The following is a 13678-nucleotide window of genomic DNA, read 5'->3' as shown; positions in this document are numbered from 1 at the left end:
CGCGCTGGTCCCCGGAGGAGGGGCTGCAGTCCAGCTGCCTGCGGTGCCAGGCACAGTGACCCCTGCAGGGGCCTTTCCCTTTCTGTCACGCTGGGTCTGGGCCATGTGCACACCATGGCTTTGCTGAGACGTAATTCAGACGCCACACGGTTCAGCCGCTGTAAGTGCACACAGTTCCTGTGCACCCGTCACCACAGTCAATTTCAGCACAGTTCCATATCCCCCAAAAGAAACTCTGTCTTCACCAGCGGTCACTCCACATCTCCCCCGGGCCCCCAGCTCCTGGTAACCTCTACGCTACTTTCTGTCTCTGTGGATTTACCTATTCTGGATGTGTCACATAAATGGAATCACACTGTGACAGCTTTCTGTGTCTGGCTTCTGTCACCGGGCATGATGTTCTCAAGGTCCCTGTGCGTGGTAGCAGGTGTCAGTGTTTTACTCCTTTCTATGGCCATGCTCCACTGGACAGATGGACCATATTTTCTTTTTCATTCACAAACTGCCAACATTTGGGCTGTTCTTCCGTTCTGGATAATACAAATAATGCCATGAATATTTGTGTACAAGGTTTTGTGTGAACACGTTTTTAGTTCTGTTAGGCATATACCCTGAGTGGAAGTCCTGGGTCATGTGGTAACTTGATTTTCTAAGGACCTTCCACACTGTCTCCACAGTGGTGGCCTCATTTTCTGCTTCTGCCTGCTGGTTTCAAATGGAGTCCCTTCTCCCCTGTTGCTTCCTGGGCCTCCCTTGCACATCCTCTTCAACCCATGGAGGGTCTTTCTCCCCCATGTGACACACTTGACGTCAAGGATCCACTGTTGTTCCCTTGTCTTGCCCTCTGTGCTCTGATGCACGATCATCTTGTGTTGGGGGAGGTCACATGCCGCCTGCTAGGGCCACATTTTCTGATTCAATGTCAGAGAAACTCAAAGTCCAACAGCATCAGCCTGTTTTAAAGAGGTCCCCCGGCACGAAAGAAAATGGGGGGTTCGCCACAACCCCAGTGGGTAGATGACACTGGTGTACCAAGTTACAGGTGGGCTGAGGTGCTATGTGGTAGGCCTGCTCCTGGCTCAGCCTGGGCATCAACAACCCCACTCCCTGGCCTTGCCGTGGAGTGTCATGTATGGGAACCTGAGCTGGGAAGGAAACGGCTCGGCAGCTCCACTGTGCAAAAAGCACACCCTCAGAACCCAGTACCTAACTCAGTGTGCCAGGCCCACAGACGGGCCCCCCGCTTCATCACCATGGGGGACCCAAAACCATAAAATTTCTAGAAGAAAATATAGGGCAACAGCTTCGTGACAGTGGATCTGGCAATGATTTCTTGGACATGACACCAAAAGCACAGGCAACAAAGAAAAGAGGTCAGGTGCAGTGGTGTCGCCTGTGGTCCCAGCTACTTGGGAGGCTGAGGCAGGAAGATCACTAGAGTCCAAGAGTTTGAGGCTGCAGTGAGCTGTGATCATGCCACTGCACTCCAGCTTGGGCAATAGAGCGAGACCCTGTCTCAAAAAAAAAAAAAGAGAGAGAACGAAAGAAGGAAGGAAGGAGAAAATAGACAAATGGGACTATGTCAAACTTAAAAACTTTGTGCGTCAAAAAACAAATCAACAAGAGTGAAAAGGCAGCCTACAGAGTGGAGAACATGTCTACAGATCCCACCTGCCCTCACCTTCTCCAGCAGTGCGCTACCCCGCTCCTGCAGCAGGCAGTTGACCATGACCGAGGCGGCCTGGGAGCAGTTCTTGTCGGGGTCCCCCAGACCCTCAAACATGGTAAGCAAGAGGCTGATGAGCTGATCCGCCGGGAGGCGCTTGGCAATAACCTATGCAAATGGTGGTGCCAGAAAATCAAAGAGGGTGGGGCCGGTACCCCCAAACGCCACTATTTCCAGGCATCAAATCGCAAGGGCTCCAGCCCTTCTCACAGCTGGCCCCAGCCCTCCCCACCCTGCACCCTGCACCTTCCATGAGCTCACAGTACAGTCATGGGCCCTGCAGGGGGGCAGAGGGGAGTCATTCACCAGAGCCTGCCAGGGAAGATAGGAGCCTGGGTGGGCTTCTGCAGAGGTCCCTGGGGTCACAGCTCCCTCCTAGGGCCTCCCCCTGGCAGTGTGATCACCCTGGAGCTCTCCAGGGCAGCGGGGCAGCCTGGCCCAGCTCGGCAGGCCTGGACCCTCAGCTCCCCTCCAGCTCAGCAGTGGACAGAAGCCCTCTCCTTCTTCCTTAAGCATGAAGAGACTGGCCAGAAGTTACAGCCAGTAAAGCAGCATGAAGGATAAAGAATAACACAAAACGATGCACCAAGAAGACATGAAAGCATGAAAAGTAGCTGAACATCCAAGAATTCTGACCCGAGACCAGGAATCCTCTGCTCCACCTTAACTGGCCCAGGGCAGTGTCTTTGCTTTCTAGCCCCAGAGTCCCCAGCCCAGAAAGGGCCAAGGGGACCCTTTCCTTCCTTCTCCTCTGCAGGAGACAAAGCCTCTGGATCCTGGAAGGCCATTTCTAGGCACCACATCAAAGAGCAGCCACACCCCAGTTCCACACTGAGGAAGGGGCAGCTCTCTCAACCCCCTGGAGCCCTGTTGGGCCTCTCGGCGTGGACACCAGCACCACAGCGCTGGAAGGCACACTGGACACAGGCCCAAGGAGTCTGGCAGGAGAGGACACAGTGCCTCTCTCCAGAGTGTAGTGGACAAGGCACCTCAACCAGCCAAAGGCAGGGCCCACCCCAGCCCCTTGGCAAGATGGCCAGAGCCCAACGTCCCCTGCAGATCATGCTCCAGCCCCAGGTGGCTCTTAAGTAGGTGTGAGCTCAGGACAGCTCTCAGCACAAGCACAGGGAAAGCCCCAGAAACCTGCATCTGTGGCAAACAGACTTGGGGCACAGGCAGCTGGGCCTGGTGGCACCCCATTCTCTCTATGGGTGGTAGGGGCAGCACTGGTCAGAGGTGGCATCAGACAACTAACTCTCTGAATGAAACCTGCCCTGTGCCCCATATCCACTAACCCTGGGTGGCACCTACAGAGCCTGGGAGAGGCCAGGTGCTGCCTTGAAGCCCCTCAGCCCCCCACGGTGTGGGCCCCTCCTTTCGGCCACCAGTGTTCTGCATGTACCTGGGCTATGCTGTGGCAGGTGTGGAAGAGGACGGCCGGGTCTGGGTGCATGAGGCCATCCTTGAGGGTGAGGAGCCGCTCAGCTGTGTCATCACGGTAGTCTCGGGAGAAGCCTGAGAGGAGAGGAGAGTCCGGCTGAGGCCTTCCTGGGTGATCCCAGAGCAGGGCTCCGTGCCTCATCCCTCTGTACCTTTGCCACCTTGGCCCAGCCCCGCCTGCGCCCTCAGCAGGGACTCACCCTCATAGCCCAGCTGGAGGTAGAGCAGGGAGTAGACGCAGCCCACGGCCTCCTGGCGGGCGGCAGGCCACAGGTCCGCGCACCGTGGGGAGAAGAGGCCAACAAGGAGGCCCAGGTTGTGGAAGGGTACCAGGGCCTGGGGGAGATGGCCAGAGGGGCCGTGTGGTGCTGGAGTATGGCCAGGAGGGCAGCCTGCGTCCATGCAGCCCCAGGCCCTCCCCATGGCCAGCACAGCCCCCTGCTGAGCCCCTTTCCTGACCCAGTGTGGGCTCTGCCCAGCTCGGCTCTGCCCCACCTGGTCCGCCTGGGCAGATACTGGGCGAGCAGCTGTGTGCAGGCAGCAGGGACAATTGTGGAGGAGGGGGCATGTGCAGCCAGAGGAAGGCCATGAAGCCTGTAGGGTGCTCTGGGATGTGAGGGCCACAGGCCAAGGGAACCAGGAACAGGGCTGGGCCGGGAGCAGGGCAGGCTGGCAACCCGGGCACTCACACTGACATGCAGGTGCTCCAGGAAGTACCGCAGCAGACAGCTGCTCAGGCCCAGGGCCCGCACCCGCTCATGGCCCCTCGGGGACTTGATCCATGCGCTCAGGTGCTGGGGAAGAGGGGACTTCACACAGGTGTCTACTCAGGGGCAACCCAGGAGAGCAGGGCCCATGTGCCAGGCCACTCCTCCTGGGCTACAGGGGCCAGGCCAGCCTGCGTGGCTCCCACCTCAGGGCCCACTGCAGCCCTGGCCTTGCCACCCTGCCCTCCCACCTGGCTCACAGACACAGCCCACCAGGTGGACTCAGAGCCGGCGGGGTGGTGGAGGCATAGGGAGGAGCCTGCACTGATCCAGAAGGGCACGTCCCTGGAATGAGGGGTCGGTGCTGCCCCAGCCACAGCAGTGATTAGTGTGGAGAAGCTGCAGCACAGCTGCGGCCTTCCCGCCCTGCCACCATGACAGCCCCCACACAGCCAGGAGCTCACAGGGGACTTGTGGGATGCCCCAATCCTGGCACCATGTGGGCTCCAGAGGCGCATCTTGGTCTGGGCCTCTCCCATCTGCATCCTGCCCAGGCAGGAGGGGTGCTGCTGCCCACTCAAAGTCCCCCCCAATTACAGAGAGCACCAAGCCATCCCCAGGGTGCCCCTATGGAGAGAGAGGACCCAGAGAACCAGGTAGAGCAACTCTTGTCCAGCCCCCACCCTGCACACCTCGACCATGACCTGCAGGCCCTGAGGGGTCATGTCCCGCTGCAGGAGGCTCGTCAGCAAATCCTCAAGGGCACGCACCGTATCCAGATACAGGGCCTGGAAGGAGACCAGGCTGTCCGGCCCCACCAGTGACCCCACTGCTGACAGTGGCCTTCCCGCTGCCCCCCACGGACACAGGCACACAGTGAGGGACACGTGGCAATACCTCCTGGCAGCCGCTGTCCTCACCCTGGGACTCAGGCGGCAGGGCCATGACACTGTGCAGGCAGCCTTGGATAACGTCTGCCCGGGCCTGCTCCCCCAATGCCGGCTCCAGGGAGCTGAGCAGCAAGTTAAGGGCCCAGACATCAATCCTGTGTCAGGTCCAGCCACCCGGAAACTTCCGGGCCTGTGTGGACAGGGGCTGCCAACATGTTTGGCTCGCTCTGGGCCCGAGGCTGCAACCCCTCACGGCACATGTGTGCACACACAGGCCCACACACACACACAGAGCCTGGAAGGATACACCAGGTAAGTGCAGGTGAGCATGGCTTTCTTTCGAACAGGTGTCCTTAAGGAGTCTGGGGGCTCTGCTCTGATGAACTCCTGGGGGAGGTAGCCAGTGGCTCAGCCTGGGAGGAGGCGCCAGCGTTCCTCCCCGTTAGCCTCCCAAGCTCCGTCTGTCCTCACGTGGCCCCTCATCGCGTTCTCACCCCTGGGTCCTCCCCAGACCCCACCGCCACTGCCATCAGCACCTGTGATGCCACCATCTGTCTCCCAGGAAGCTGCCTGGGACCAGCTACATGGTCAGTGCTCACCATCATCTGTGCCACCAGCTCTGCTTTCCTGGAGAAGTGGAAGGAGCTGGCCTGCGCACTGCTGCAGATGGCACGGCTGACCATGCACGTGCTCTGGACGAGGCATAGCTTCAGGGCTGGATCCTGGAGGGACACCCAGCTGCAGGCGGCCATCGACACCCACCCAGGACCAAGCCCAGCACACGCCCCCTCTCCTTCTGCTGCAGCCAGACTGCTGCTCTGTTCTCAGAGGAGCTCCAGCCAGTCCTCCCACACGTCAAGTCCATGTGGGACAAGAGGAGGGTACCCAGGGGTCACGGAGGAGAGGAGAGGAGTCCTCAGCTGAGCGGGCCACCCCTCCCTGTGAGCTCAGGGTGAGGGGAGGTGTCCTGAGGACACATGAGGCCAGCCCCTGCCACGCTAACAGCCGAGGAAAAAGAAACTCTAAGAACCCTGTGCTCTGCCCTTCATGGGGTGCCAACTATCCCCAGCAAGAGTCTTGTCAGGTTAGCGCCAGAGATGACAGAAGGAAACAAGTTAGAGATGTGGGGAGTTTCAGGGGGCCAGTGAGCCTCCCTGCCATTGCCACTGGTTCTGGTCAGCCCCCCTCCTAGGTGCAGGGATCTGGAAAGGTACAGCCCCTGAGAATCAAGGAGCAGAGCCAGAGGAGAGTCGTCTGTCCTGGGGCCAGGTAGCTATAGCCCAGGCCATGGCTCCTCAGAGGCGGCAGAAGCCTCCCTTGTTGCCCACCCACCTCGCAGGGCCTAGGCTGGGGCCCTGTTCCAGCCCCCAGAGGAGGGGCTGCTCCAAATGGAAGTGGGGGCAGGAGAGGGTATGATACCCTAAATGCTCTCCCATAGGCTGGGAGCAGGAAGCCCAAGCGAGCTCCCCTCTGGCTCTGCCCCTGAAGCTCAAGCCAGCCCAGAATGCTGAGAGAGGAAAGGCAGAGCTCACACTTAACTCCCACACACTGTACCTTGGTTTCTACCTTTATTCCCAGAACCTGAACAATAAAAAGTGAAATGAATTAAGTCGTGAGAGTCTGGTGTCAGCAGGACCCCTCCCTGCCAGGCCCCACTACGCAGACAGGCCTGCGCAGCACCCACCTTGGTGCTGAAGTACTGGAACATGTTCCGGAGGATGTCTGACTCCACCCTGGCCAGCATCAGCTCGCGGGGGGCCTGTGCTGCCACGTGCCCGTAACACAGGATCAGCGCACTCTTCACTTTTTCTACCTCATTCTCGCTTCTGTCCTGAGGGGCCAGAGGAGTCACCAATTATATCACAGACTGCACCCCTGACAGGAAGCCTTGGGCTCAAACTCACTGAAGTCCTCCTTGAAGAAGGGCCAGAGCTGGTCATCAGAGGCATGACCCAGCTGGCAGACAGCACCACCTGAGCGGGAGAGCCCCTTTGTCAGGGGCCAGGGGGCCAGGCATGGGCCCACTGGGGAGCCAGTGGCAGAGGAAAAAGGACTACATGGTGGGGTGAGCAGGAGGGAGGGCTGGGAGCCCCAGAGTAGAGGCCCTGTCCTCGCCTGAGCTACAGGACAGCTCCTCTGTCCCTGGGGCCTGTCCCACTTGTGCACGGAGAAAGGGCTGGGAGGCCCCGCAAGCCAGGTCCAGCCCTGAGAGTCTATAATTGGGCGGGGCCACAGCAGGGATCCACCCCTTCTTAGGTCAGGCCTTGGCTCTGGCAGCTCAACCAGTGGCTTTAGCAGAAGTGCAGCCTCCACTGGCCACCAGAGGGCAGAAGTCTATGCAGACAGCCTGGTCCCCAGAAGGAGGTGCTTCCAGACTCACCCTGGACCCCCTCTCCTCCCTCATGACTGGCAGAGGGATGCACGCACCTTGTCACCAGCTGCATTCACTTCTGGGAGGCCTTATGTCCCCTCTGCCAGAGGTTGGGATGAGTGGGCTGGCCACACACCCACACACACACACACACACACACACACACACACACACACAGGCCCCGCCCATGCAGGGAATGCAGGAAGCAAAAACTGCTTAATGTCAGCTTCCTCCCCCACCCCAAGCACACAGGGTACCCCCTGAGCCCAAACTTGTGAAGAGACAGAGGGGCAGGAGCCCCGCCTGGTCCTCACCAACCCCACCACTCCCCAGGACCTTAAAATGTAGGGCAGCAGCTGAGAAACAAAACCACAGAGACAGTCCTACCCCAAACCTCCACCCTGGCCATCAGCCTAACCTCCGTACCTTAAAAATGTTGAAAATGCCAACGGATTTTCTAAACACATCAGACCTTACAAAGTCCTCCAGCTGGGCCAGGGTGTCCTCGAGGTGGGAGGTGGCACAGATCCCAAAGCAACAGGCAAGGCCCTGGGGAGACACACAGGTGTACTCACACCTGCACAGAGAGGACCCTGCTCCCTGCCTTAGAGTCATGTAAAGAGATGAGCGCATGTGCACACACGCAAGGCATACACGCTTGTGTACATATGCAGATGCAGGCAGTGCATCATGCACACACACACATGCACACACATGCTGTACACATGTGCAGATGCAGACAGTGCACCATGCACACATGTGCATACTGCACACAGTGCAGGTGAAGATAATGCACCATGCACATGTGTGCACACTGTACACACTGCACGTGAAGACAATGCACCACGCACATGTGTGCACACTGTACACGGTGCAGGTGGAAAGAGTACACCATGCATACACCTATACACACATTTACACATGCACACATATGTGCATATATGCACAACCCACACGCACACACTCGCGCACATGCTGGCTGGCTGCCTGAGAGAACAGAGGGCTGTCCGCCAGCCCTTGAGCATCCAGGGGCTTCCGCAGGGAAAGTGACGGCCACCTCACGGTCTGTGTCCTCCTGGTATCTGGCTGTTTCCAGCAGTTCTTGAAGATGTTTCCTCACCACTTCCTTACTTGAAGCAGCACCCAGGGTGGTTCCTATGCATTTGTACAGGAAGTGCTGAAATGAAGCCAGAGAACAAGGTTGTGCCTGACTCCTAAGTAGAAGGGTGCCCAGCACTGCCATGGTGCTGCTCCTGGAGTGCCCACTCTGCCGCCCAGACATGGGAGGGGCTATTGGGAGCCATAGTGCTAGCGCTGTGAGGACAGCTGGCAGAGCCTGGGCAGCATCTGGGGGCAAGAAGCAGGGACAGTGGGCTACTGCACCTTCCAGCCCTCAGCTACCAAGAAGAGGCCATAGGCATTTTCCTAGCTCTGCCAGGGCCACCAGGAGCACGGAGACAGGCCCAGACAGCAAGTGACAGAGACTGAAGACACAGGCACCTGGAGCCTGAGGCCCAGGCTGAGCAGCTACGCACCTTCTCCTGGGGCGTCCCGTTGTAGCAAGGCAGCTGCTTGCACATCTCCAGGCTCAGCTGGCAGGTCCACGTGTTGTCAGAGATAGTAGCCAGGGTGTCCCGCAGGAACTGTGGGCAAGGAGAGGTCCTGCAGGGGCTAGCTGGGGATGGGCCTGAGGTCTGGCCTGTCACCACCTGAGGACCTCAAGGTGGCCCCTGCTGTGGTTCCAAGTGGTCTGCAGGTGACCTCCCAGCAAGAGCAGTGGCAGCAGAGGAAGCCCTGCATGGTCAGCTAAGCAGGAGGCCTGGGATGTGAATAGCTCTGGGCCAGGCAAGGGGTGGAAGAAAAGGCCTGTAGCGAGGGCAGTTCGAAGCCCCTGGGATTTGGCCTTGGCTGCTACAGGGTGGGTGCCTTGTCCCAGCAGCCTGCAGCCGGCAGAGGTCCTTGCCTCAGAAGACACCCGCCCACACCTCTGTTGTTCCTCCAGCCACACCATGAAGTCGAGGTTCAGGCAGGTAGTATAATCCTCAGCGGGTGGGCGTGCCCCCAGCTCCTGCCACCCCAGCCCTCCCCACCAGCCCAGAAGCTGTTTCCATGCCCCGGACAGGCCACATCCTCAGCCTCCTCCCTGCTCTCACCATCAACAGCTTTTCCTCCCACTCCTTCCGTGGCAGGGTTTCCTCAGTATATTCTGAAATGACAGTCACCCAGTGGGCCTAGCCCTGCCAGGCAGGCCCATCCCATTGCACGAGTGGGGTCCTCAGAGCCCAACATGCCCCCCCAGCCTAGGCCCCACCCATCTTCTGGAGCTTGGAGGGAAGGCACAAGTAGCAGCCAACCCAACCTGGCTGCGCCCACTTCCCACCTGCTCTCAGGGACAGGAGGGAGGCCTTTCAAGCCCCAGGCTGTCCTGGACCACAGTGGTGACTGTTCCTTCCAATTTACAAAACCCTGGTCCCCACTGGCCTGCCGCTTCCCCCAACCGAGTGCTGCCCTACTCACGTGAACCCCACAGGGCCTCACCATCTAGGTACCCCAGCAGCAGGGGGATGGTTGTCTCCCACTGCTGACCCAGCAAAGGGTGAATGCTACGATGCAGAACGTTGAGGAGACGCAGCGAGGCTGCCCCACGCCCATCCCCCAGGTAGGGGTTGGAAGACACAACCTGAAGGGAGGCAGACGTGGGAGTGAAGTCTGAGTAGGTGGCTCCCGGCCGAGGACCACACCCTGCACCTGGCTCTTCCCGAAGCTCAGGCTATGGTGATGGAGGGCAGCCCTGCCATGAGCATCTGCCTGGCAGCTCCTCACTGAAAAGGCAGCGCCCTCCCTGGGAGTCCGTGACAGCACAAGGCTCTGGGCAGTGGGCTGCCACATGAATGGGAACAGGGACTCAGAAAGAAGTGCCCACTCTTAACATCCTCTGAAGGACCCCGGGGTCTAGCCATCATCTAAGGAGGCATGTCCTGCTCAGGGGAGCTGCGTAGTACAGTGCTCACCAGGAGTCTTGTGGTTACAGCGTAGGGAGAAGGAAGGTTCACTGGAGACAAGAGACGAGGAACAGTTGCTCGGAAGCCAGCCTGGCTGCCTGAGCCCAGCCTGCAGCTCTCAGGCGGACAGGGGGCCAAAGCTGGGGCTGTGGTCCCAAGCAGGGATAGGGTCAGGGCCGGCACGCACCATGGGCATCATACTGGATGAGGAAGGTGTCGGCCCCCACCTCCTGCCTCTTCTGCGCCAGATGCACGAGGCTCCTGCAGAGTGGAGTCAGGGCCCCGGTGAAGCGCACAGGGGTGAGGAACTCCAGCAGGTACGGCCAGAGGACCTGGGGGCAGAGGCGGCTCAGAGCTGGCAGGGCCTGGGCATACTAGGCTCTGCACAACAGCTATGAGGGCTGCAGGCCCTGCCTGAGCTCAGAGAGTCGGGGCAGACCCTTCGCTTGCCCTGTTGCGGCTGAGGCGGCCTCTGAGCCCTGCCTGGCCGCTACCCTGCATGGTTTAGCCGTCACCCAGGACCTGGGGTTGGGAGGGATGAAGTTAGTCACAGAACAGGGGCAGGAAAACCTCTGAATGAGAACACAGGGGTGCGGCCGGAAGGGAGGCCAGAGCCACCCTGCACTCACGTCGCTCATCCGGTCCACGGCGGTGCTGACCAGGTAGAGCGTGCGGATGCTCATGGCCTGCACACCATCGGCTGAGAGGTCCTTGCTGTCGGGGCCTGGATTCTCAGGCTGGAGGGGGAAGGAGCAGAAGGCAGGGCATGGGTGGGGCATCATGTCCACGCACCAAGGTAGGCAGCTGTGGCTCGGGCCTCTGAAGACACATCTGTGTGGGAGCAGGACAGATCCCACCAGCCTCACCCTGGGGCAGCGTCACCGGCCACAGACAGGAAATGCACTCTGAGCTAAAATCACCCAAGAAACAGTCTCACCTGGCTCGGTTCTCATCTGCACAATAAACAAAACCTTGAGCATTTCCTGTAAGCTACTGATTTCATAAAAATTAGGTCAAACATGGTAGCACCTGTAATCCCAGCACTCTGGGAGCCTGAAGCAGGAGAATCATTTGAGGTCAGGAGTTTGAGACCAGCCTGAGCAAATGCAAGACCCTGTCTCTGCTAAAAATAGAAAAATTAGTCAGGTGTGATGGCGCACGCCTGTAGTCCCAGCTACTCAGGAGGCTAAGGCAAGAGGATCTCTTCAGCCCAGGAGTTTGAGATTGCAGAAGCTACGATGATGCCACTGCACTGTAGCCTAGGTGACAGAGTGAGACTCTTGTTTCAAAACAAAAGAAAGAAAAAAAACTTTGTCCCTGCTTTACAATGCTGCCACAGGAGAAATGGGACAGCATTTTTGTAAATGATAATCTCGGGAGAAATCCTGTTTTCCACACCAAGCCTTGAACACAACCTCGGCAACCTAAGCAGGTGAGACACCTGCTGTCCTCTCTGTCTGGTGAGGCAGCTCCAAAGCCTGGCTCCCTGGGAGGCTGCTGTGCAAGGAGAGAACTTCTGCTTCCTACATACTTTGCTAGCCCTACATTCAGGCGTTGAAACAAAGCAAACACTGAATGACAAGGAGAAACTGGCAAAACTGCAACCATTGCAGGAGACTTTTAATAGTAACCAGAGGTCAAGCAGAAAAAAATAGTGGTATCTAGGCCTTGAACAACAATTTTTAAGGTATGCTCTAAAAATATAGATAGAACTTCATACCAAACACGCATGGACAACTCTGAAAGCCTCACCATTAAGCCAAAAAGACTATCTCAACAAACTGTTAAAAGCAGAAATCAACCTGGCCAGATTCAATGTAACAATGCAATACAATTACAAATCCATAATAGGCATGAAAATCTATCCACTGGGAGATTTTCAAATATTATAAAAGAACCATTTGGGTTAATAAAGAAACCAAACAGAAACTGCAAACTAGCTGATAATGAACACTGAGAACACACACAAAATCACCAGACACACAAATATTAGGGCACACAGGCCAAGGACATAGCCTAAAATATCCTAGAAAAGGGAAAATATTAACAATATGAACCAAGTACAAGGAAAAAAATCCTGAAAACTTGTAACAGTTGAAATAAAGAATTTAATTCAGGAAGTTATTATAATAAGGTAATAGATATCACCAAGGAAGAAATTACTAACTTGGAAGAACAGACTGAAGAAGACTTCAAGGAAGAAGAAATTTAAAAAAAATGAAAGAAGGAAAAGCTCAAAGATAGGAAAGGCAGCAGTGCTAGCATTTAGATAATAGACCAGAATTAGAGAGAGAAAAACTGATAGGAAGAAATAGTTAAATAAAGGAGAGAACTTCTCTAGAACTAAAAGGTAAAAAAAACGCATGCAAGCAGAGTCCACAGAACTTGAGGAAAGGACAGTGCAAGGTGAGCCAGGAACATCTTCGTGTGCCAGAAAGTAGAGACAGCCTCCGAGAACAACAGGCCACATCCCAGGAATATAGGAGCCAGCTTGTGGCAGCGCCACTGGCCAAGTGCAGGGCAGCCTTAGCACCAGAACCAACAGAGATGGTGTCTAGACCATTCCATCAACGAGCTGCCACGGGTCCACGTGAACGTAAGACTAGGAAAAGCTTTTTGTCACAAGACTAAAAAACTAAGTGTAGAAATATTAATGGAGTTAGAAAACCATCAACTGATGCTAACACCATTTGATGCTGATTAAGTTTAATCAGTAAGCAGATATTTACTTAGTCCCAATCTCCCTACAAACTATCTATTAATTGTAAGAGGGACAGCAACTGTAAGTGCAGAAACTTCACTGAAACAAGTGATCAGAGCTAACAAAACCAATGTTGTGATAACCAACTCTGTGATGTAACATACTAAAGAGGATGCACATGCTTCCAGGAGATTCCTGTCAAAACTGCATCACTTGAATCAAATCGCAAGGAAACACAAGCCCCAAGTGAGAAACATCTAGCAAAATAATTGGTCTGAACTCTTAGAAAATGTCCAGTCAACAAACACAAAGACAGGAGGCTAACAAGACATAACAACTACACATAATGCCTGACTCTGTGTTGGAAACTGAGCCTGAAAACAGCTGTAAGAGACAGAATTGGGACAAATAATAAAATGTGAATACAAACTATGTATCAGGTAATATTATGGCCTCAATGTTAAACTTCCTGATTTTGACAACTGTACTATGGTTATGCAGAACAATGTCCTTACTGTTAGGAAATAAACACCAAGGTATTTAGTATTTAGGGATAAAGGGACACAATGTCTCTAATATTTTCTCAGATGAGTTAAAAAATGTACATGCATGCACATGTGTGTATACAAAATATATAAAGAATAACAAAGACAGAACAAGAAAATTACACACACGAAAAAGAAAACTAAAGACTAATATCTCCTATGAATGTAGATGTGAAAATCCTCAACAAAATACTAGCAAACTGGCTGGGCGCGGTGGCTCATGCCTGTAATCCTAGCTCTCTGGGAGGCCGAGGCAGGCGGATTGTTTGAGCTCAGGAGTTCGAAGCCAGCCTGAG

The 13678-nt window shown here is 55.9% G+C and overlaps 1 protein-coding gene across 8 annotated transcripts in view; it reads right to left on the bottom strand.

The window, feature by feature from the left end:
* Positions 1–13678, bottom strand: part of MROH1 (maestro heat-like repeat family member 1) — a 70387-nt gene that overhangs the window by 11981 nt on the left and 44728 nt on the right. For 5 of the 8 annotated variants that reach the window (XM_012648064.1, XM_012648065.1, XM_012648069.1 and 2 more), the window contains exons 15-32: positions 10766–10873; positions 10324–10468; positions 10146–10186; positions 9652–9814; positions 9288–9340; positions 8670–8777; positions 8192–8311; positions 7561–7683; positions 6448–6594; positions 6318–6344; positions 5363–5485; positions 5071–5150; positions 4771–4885; positions 4566–4661; positions 3856–3960; positions 3367–3502; positions 3129–3241; positions 1682–1834 (exon numbers count right to left, since the gene is read on the bottom strand). In XM_012648064.1, the coding sequence (XP_012503518.1) occupies positions 1682–1834; positions 3129–3241; positions 3367–3502; positions 3856–3960; positions 4566–4661; positions 4771–4885; positions 5071–5150; positions 5363–5485; positions 6318–6344; positions 6448–6594; positions 7561–7683; positions 8192–8311; positions 8670–8777; positions 9288–9340; positions 9652–9814; positions 10146–10186; positions 10324–10468; positions 10766–10873 (1956 nt within the window). The remainder of the gene's footprint in view (positions 1–1681; positions 1835–3128; positions 3242–3366; positions 3503–3855; positions 3961–4565; positions 4662–4770; positions 4886–5070; positions 5151–5362; positions 5486–6317; positions 6345–6447; positions 6595–7560; positions 7684–8191; positions 8312–8669; positions 8778–9287; positions 9341–9651; positions 9815–10145; positions 10187–10323; positions 10469–10765; positions 10874–13678) is intronic. The other 3 variants (XM_012648066.1, XM_012648068.1, XM_012648067.1) reach the window with 3 other exon arrangements.

The sequence above is a fragment of the Propithecus coquereli genome, unplaced genomic scaffold, assembly GCF_000956105.1.
Source record: "Propithecus coquereli isolate 6110/MARCELLA unplaced genomic scaffold, Pcoq_1.0 Scaffold28, whole genome shotgun sequence".
NCBI classification, from domain to species: domain Eukaryota; kingdom Metazoa; phylum Chordata; class Mammalia; order Primates; family Indriidae; genus Propithecus; species Propithecus coquereli.
The sequence above is the reverse complement of the archived record's forward strand: the minus strand, read 5'-3'. Positions and strand labels throughout refer to the sequence as shown.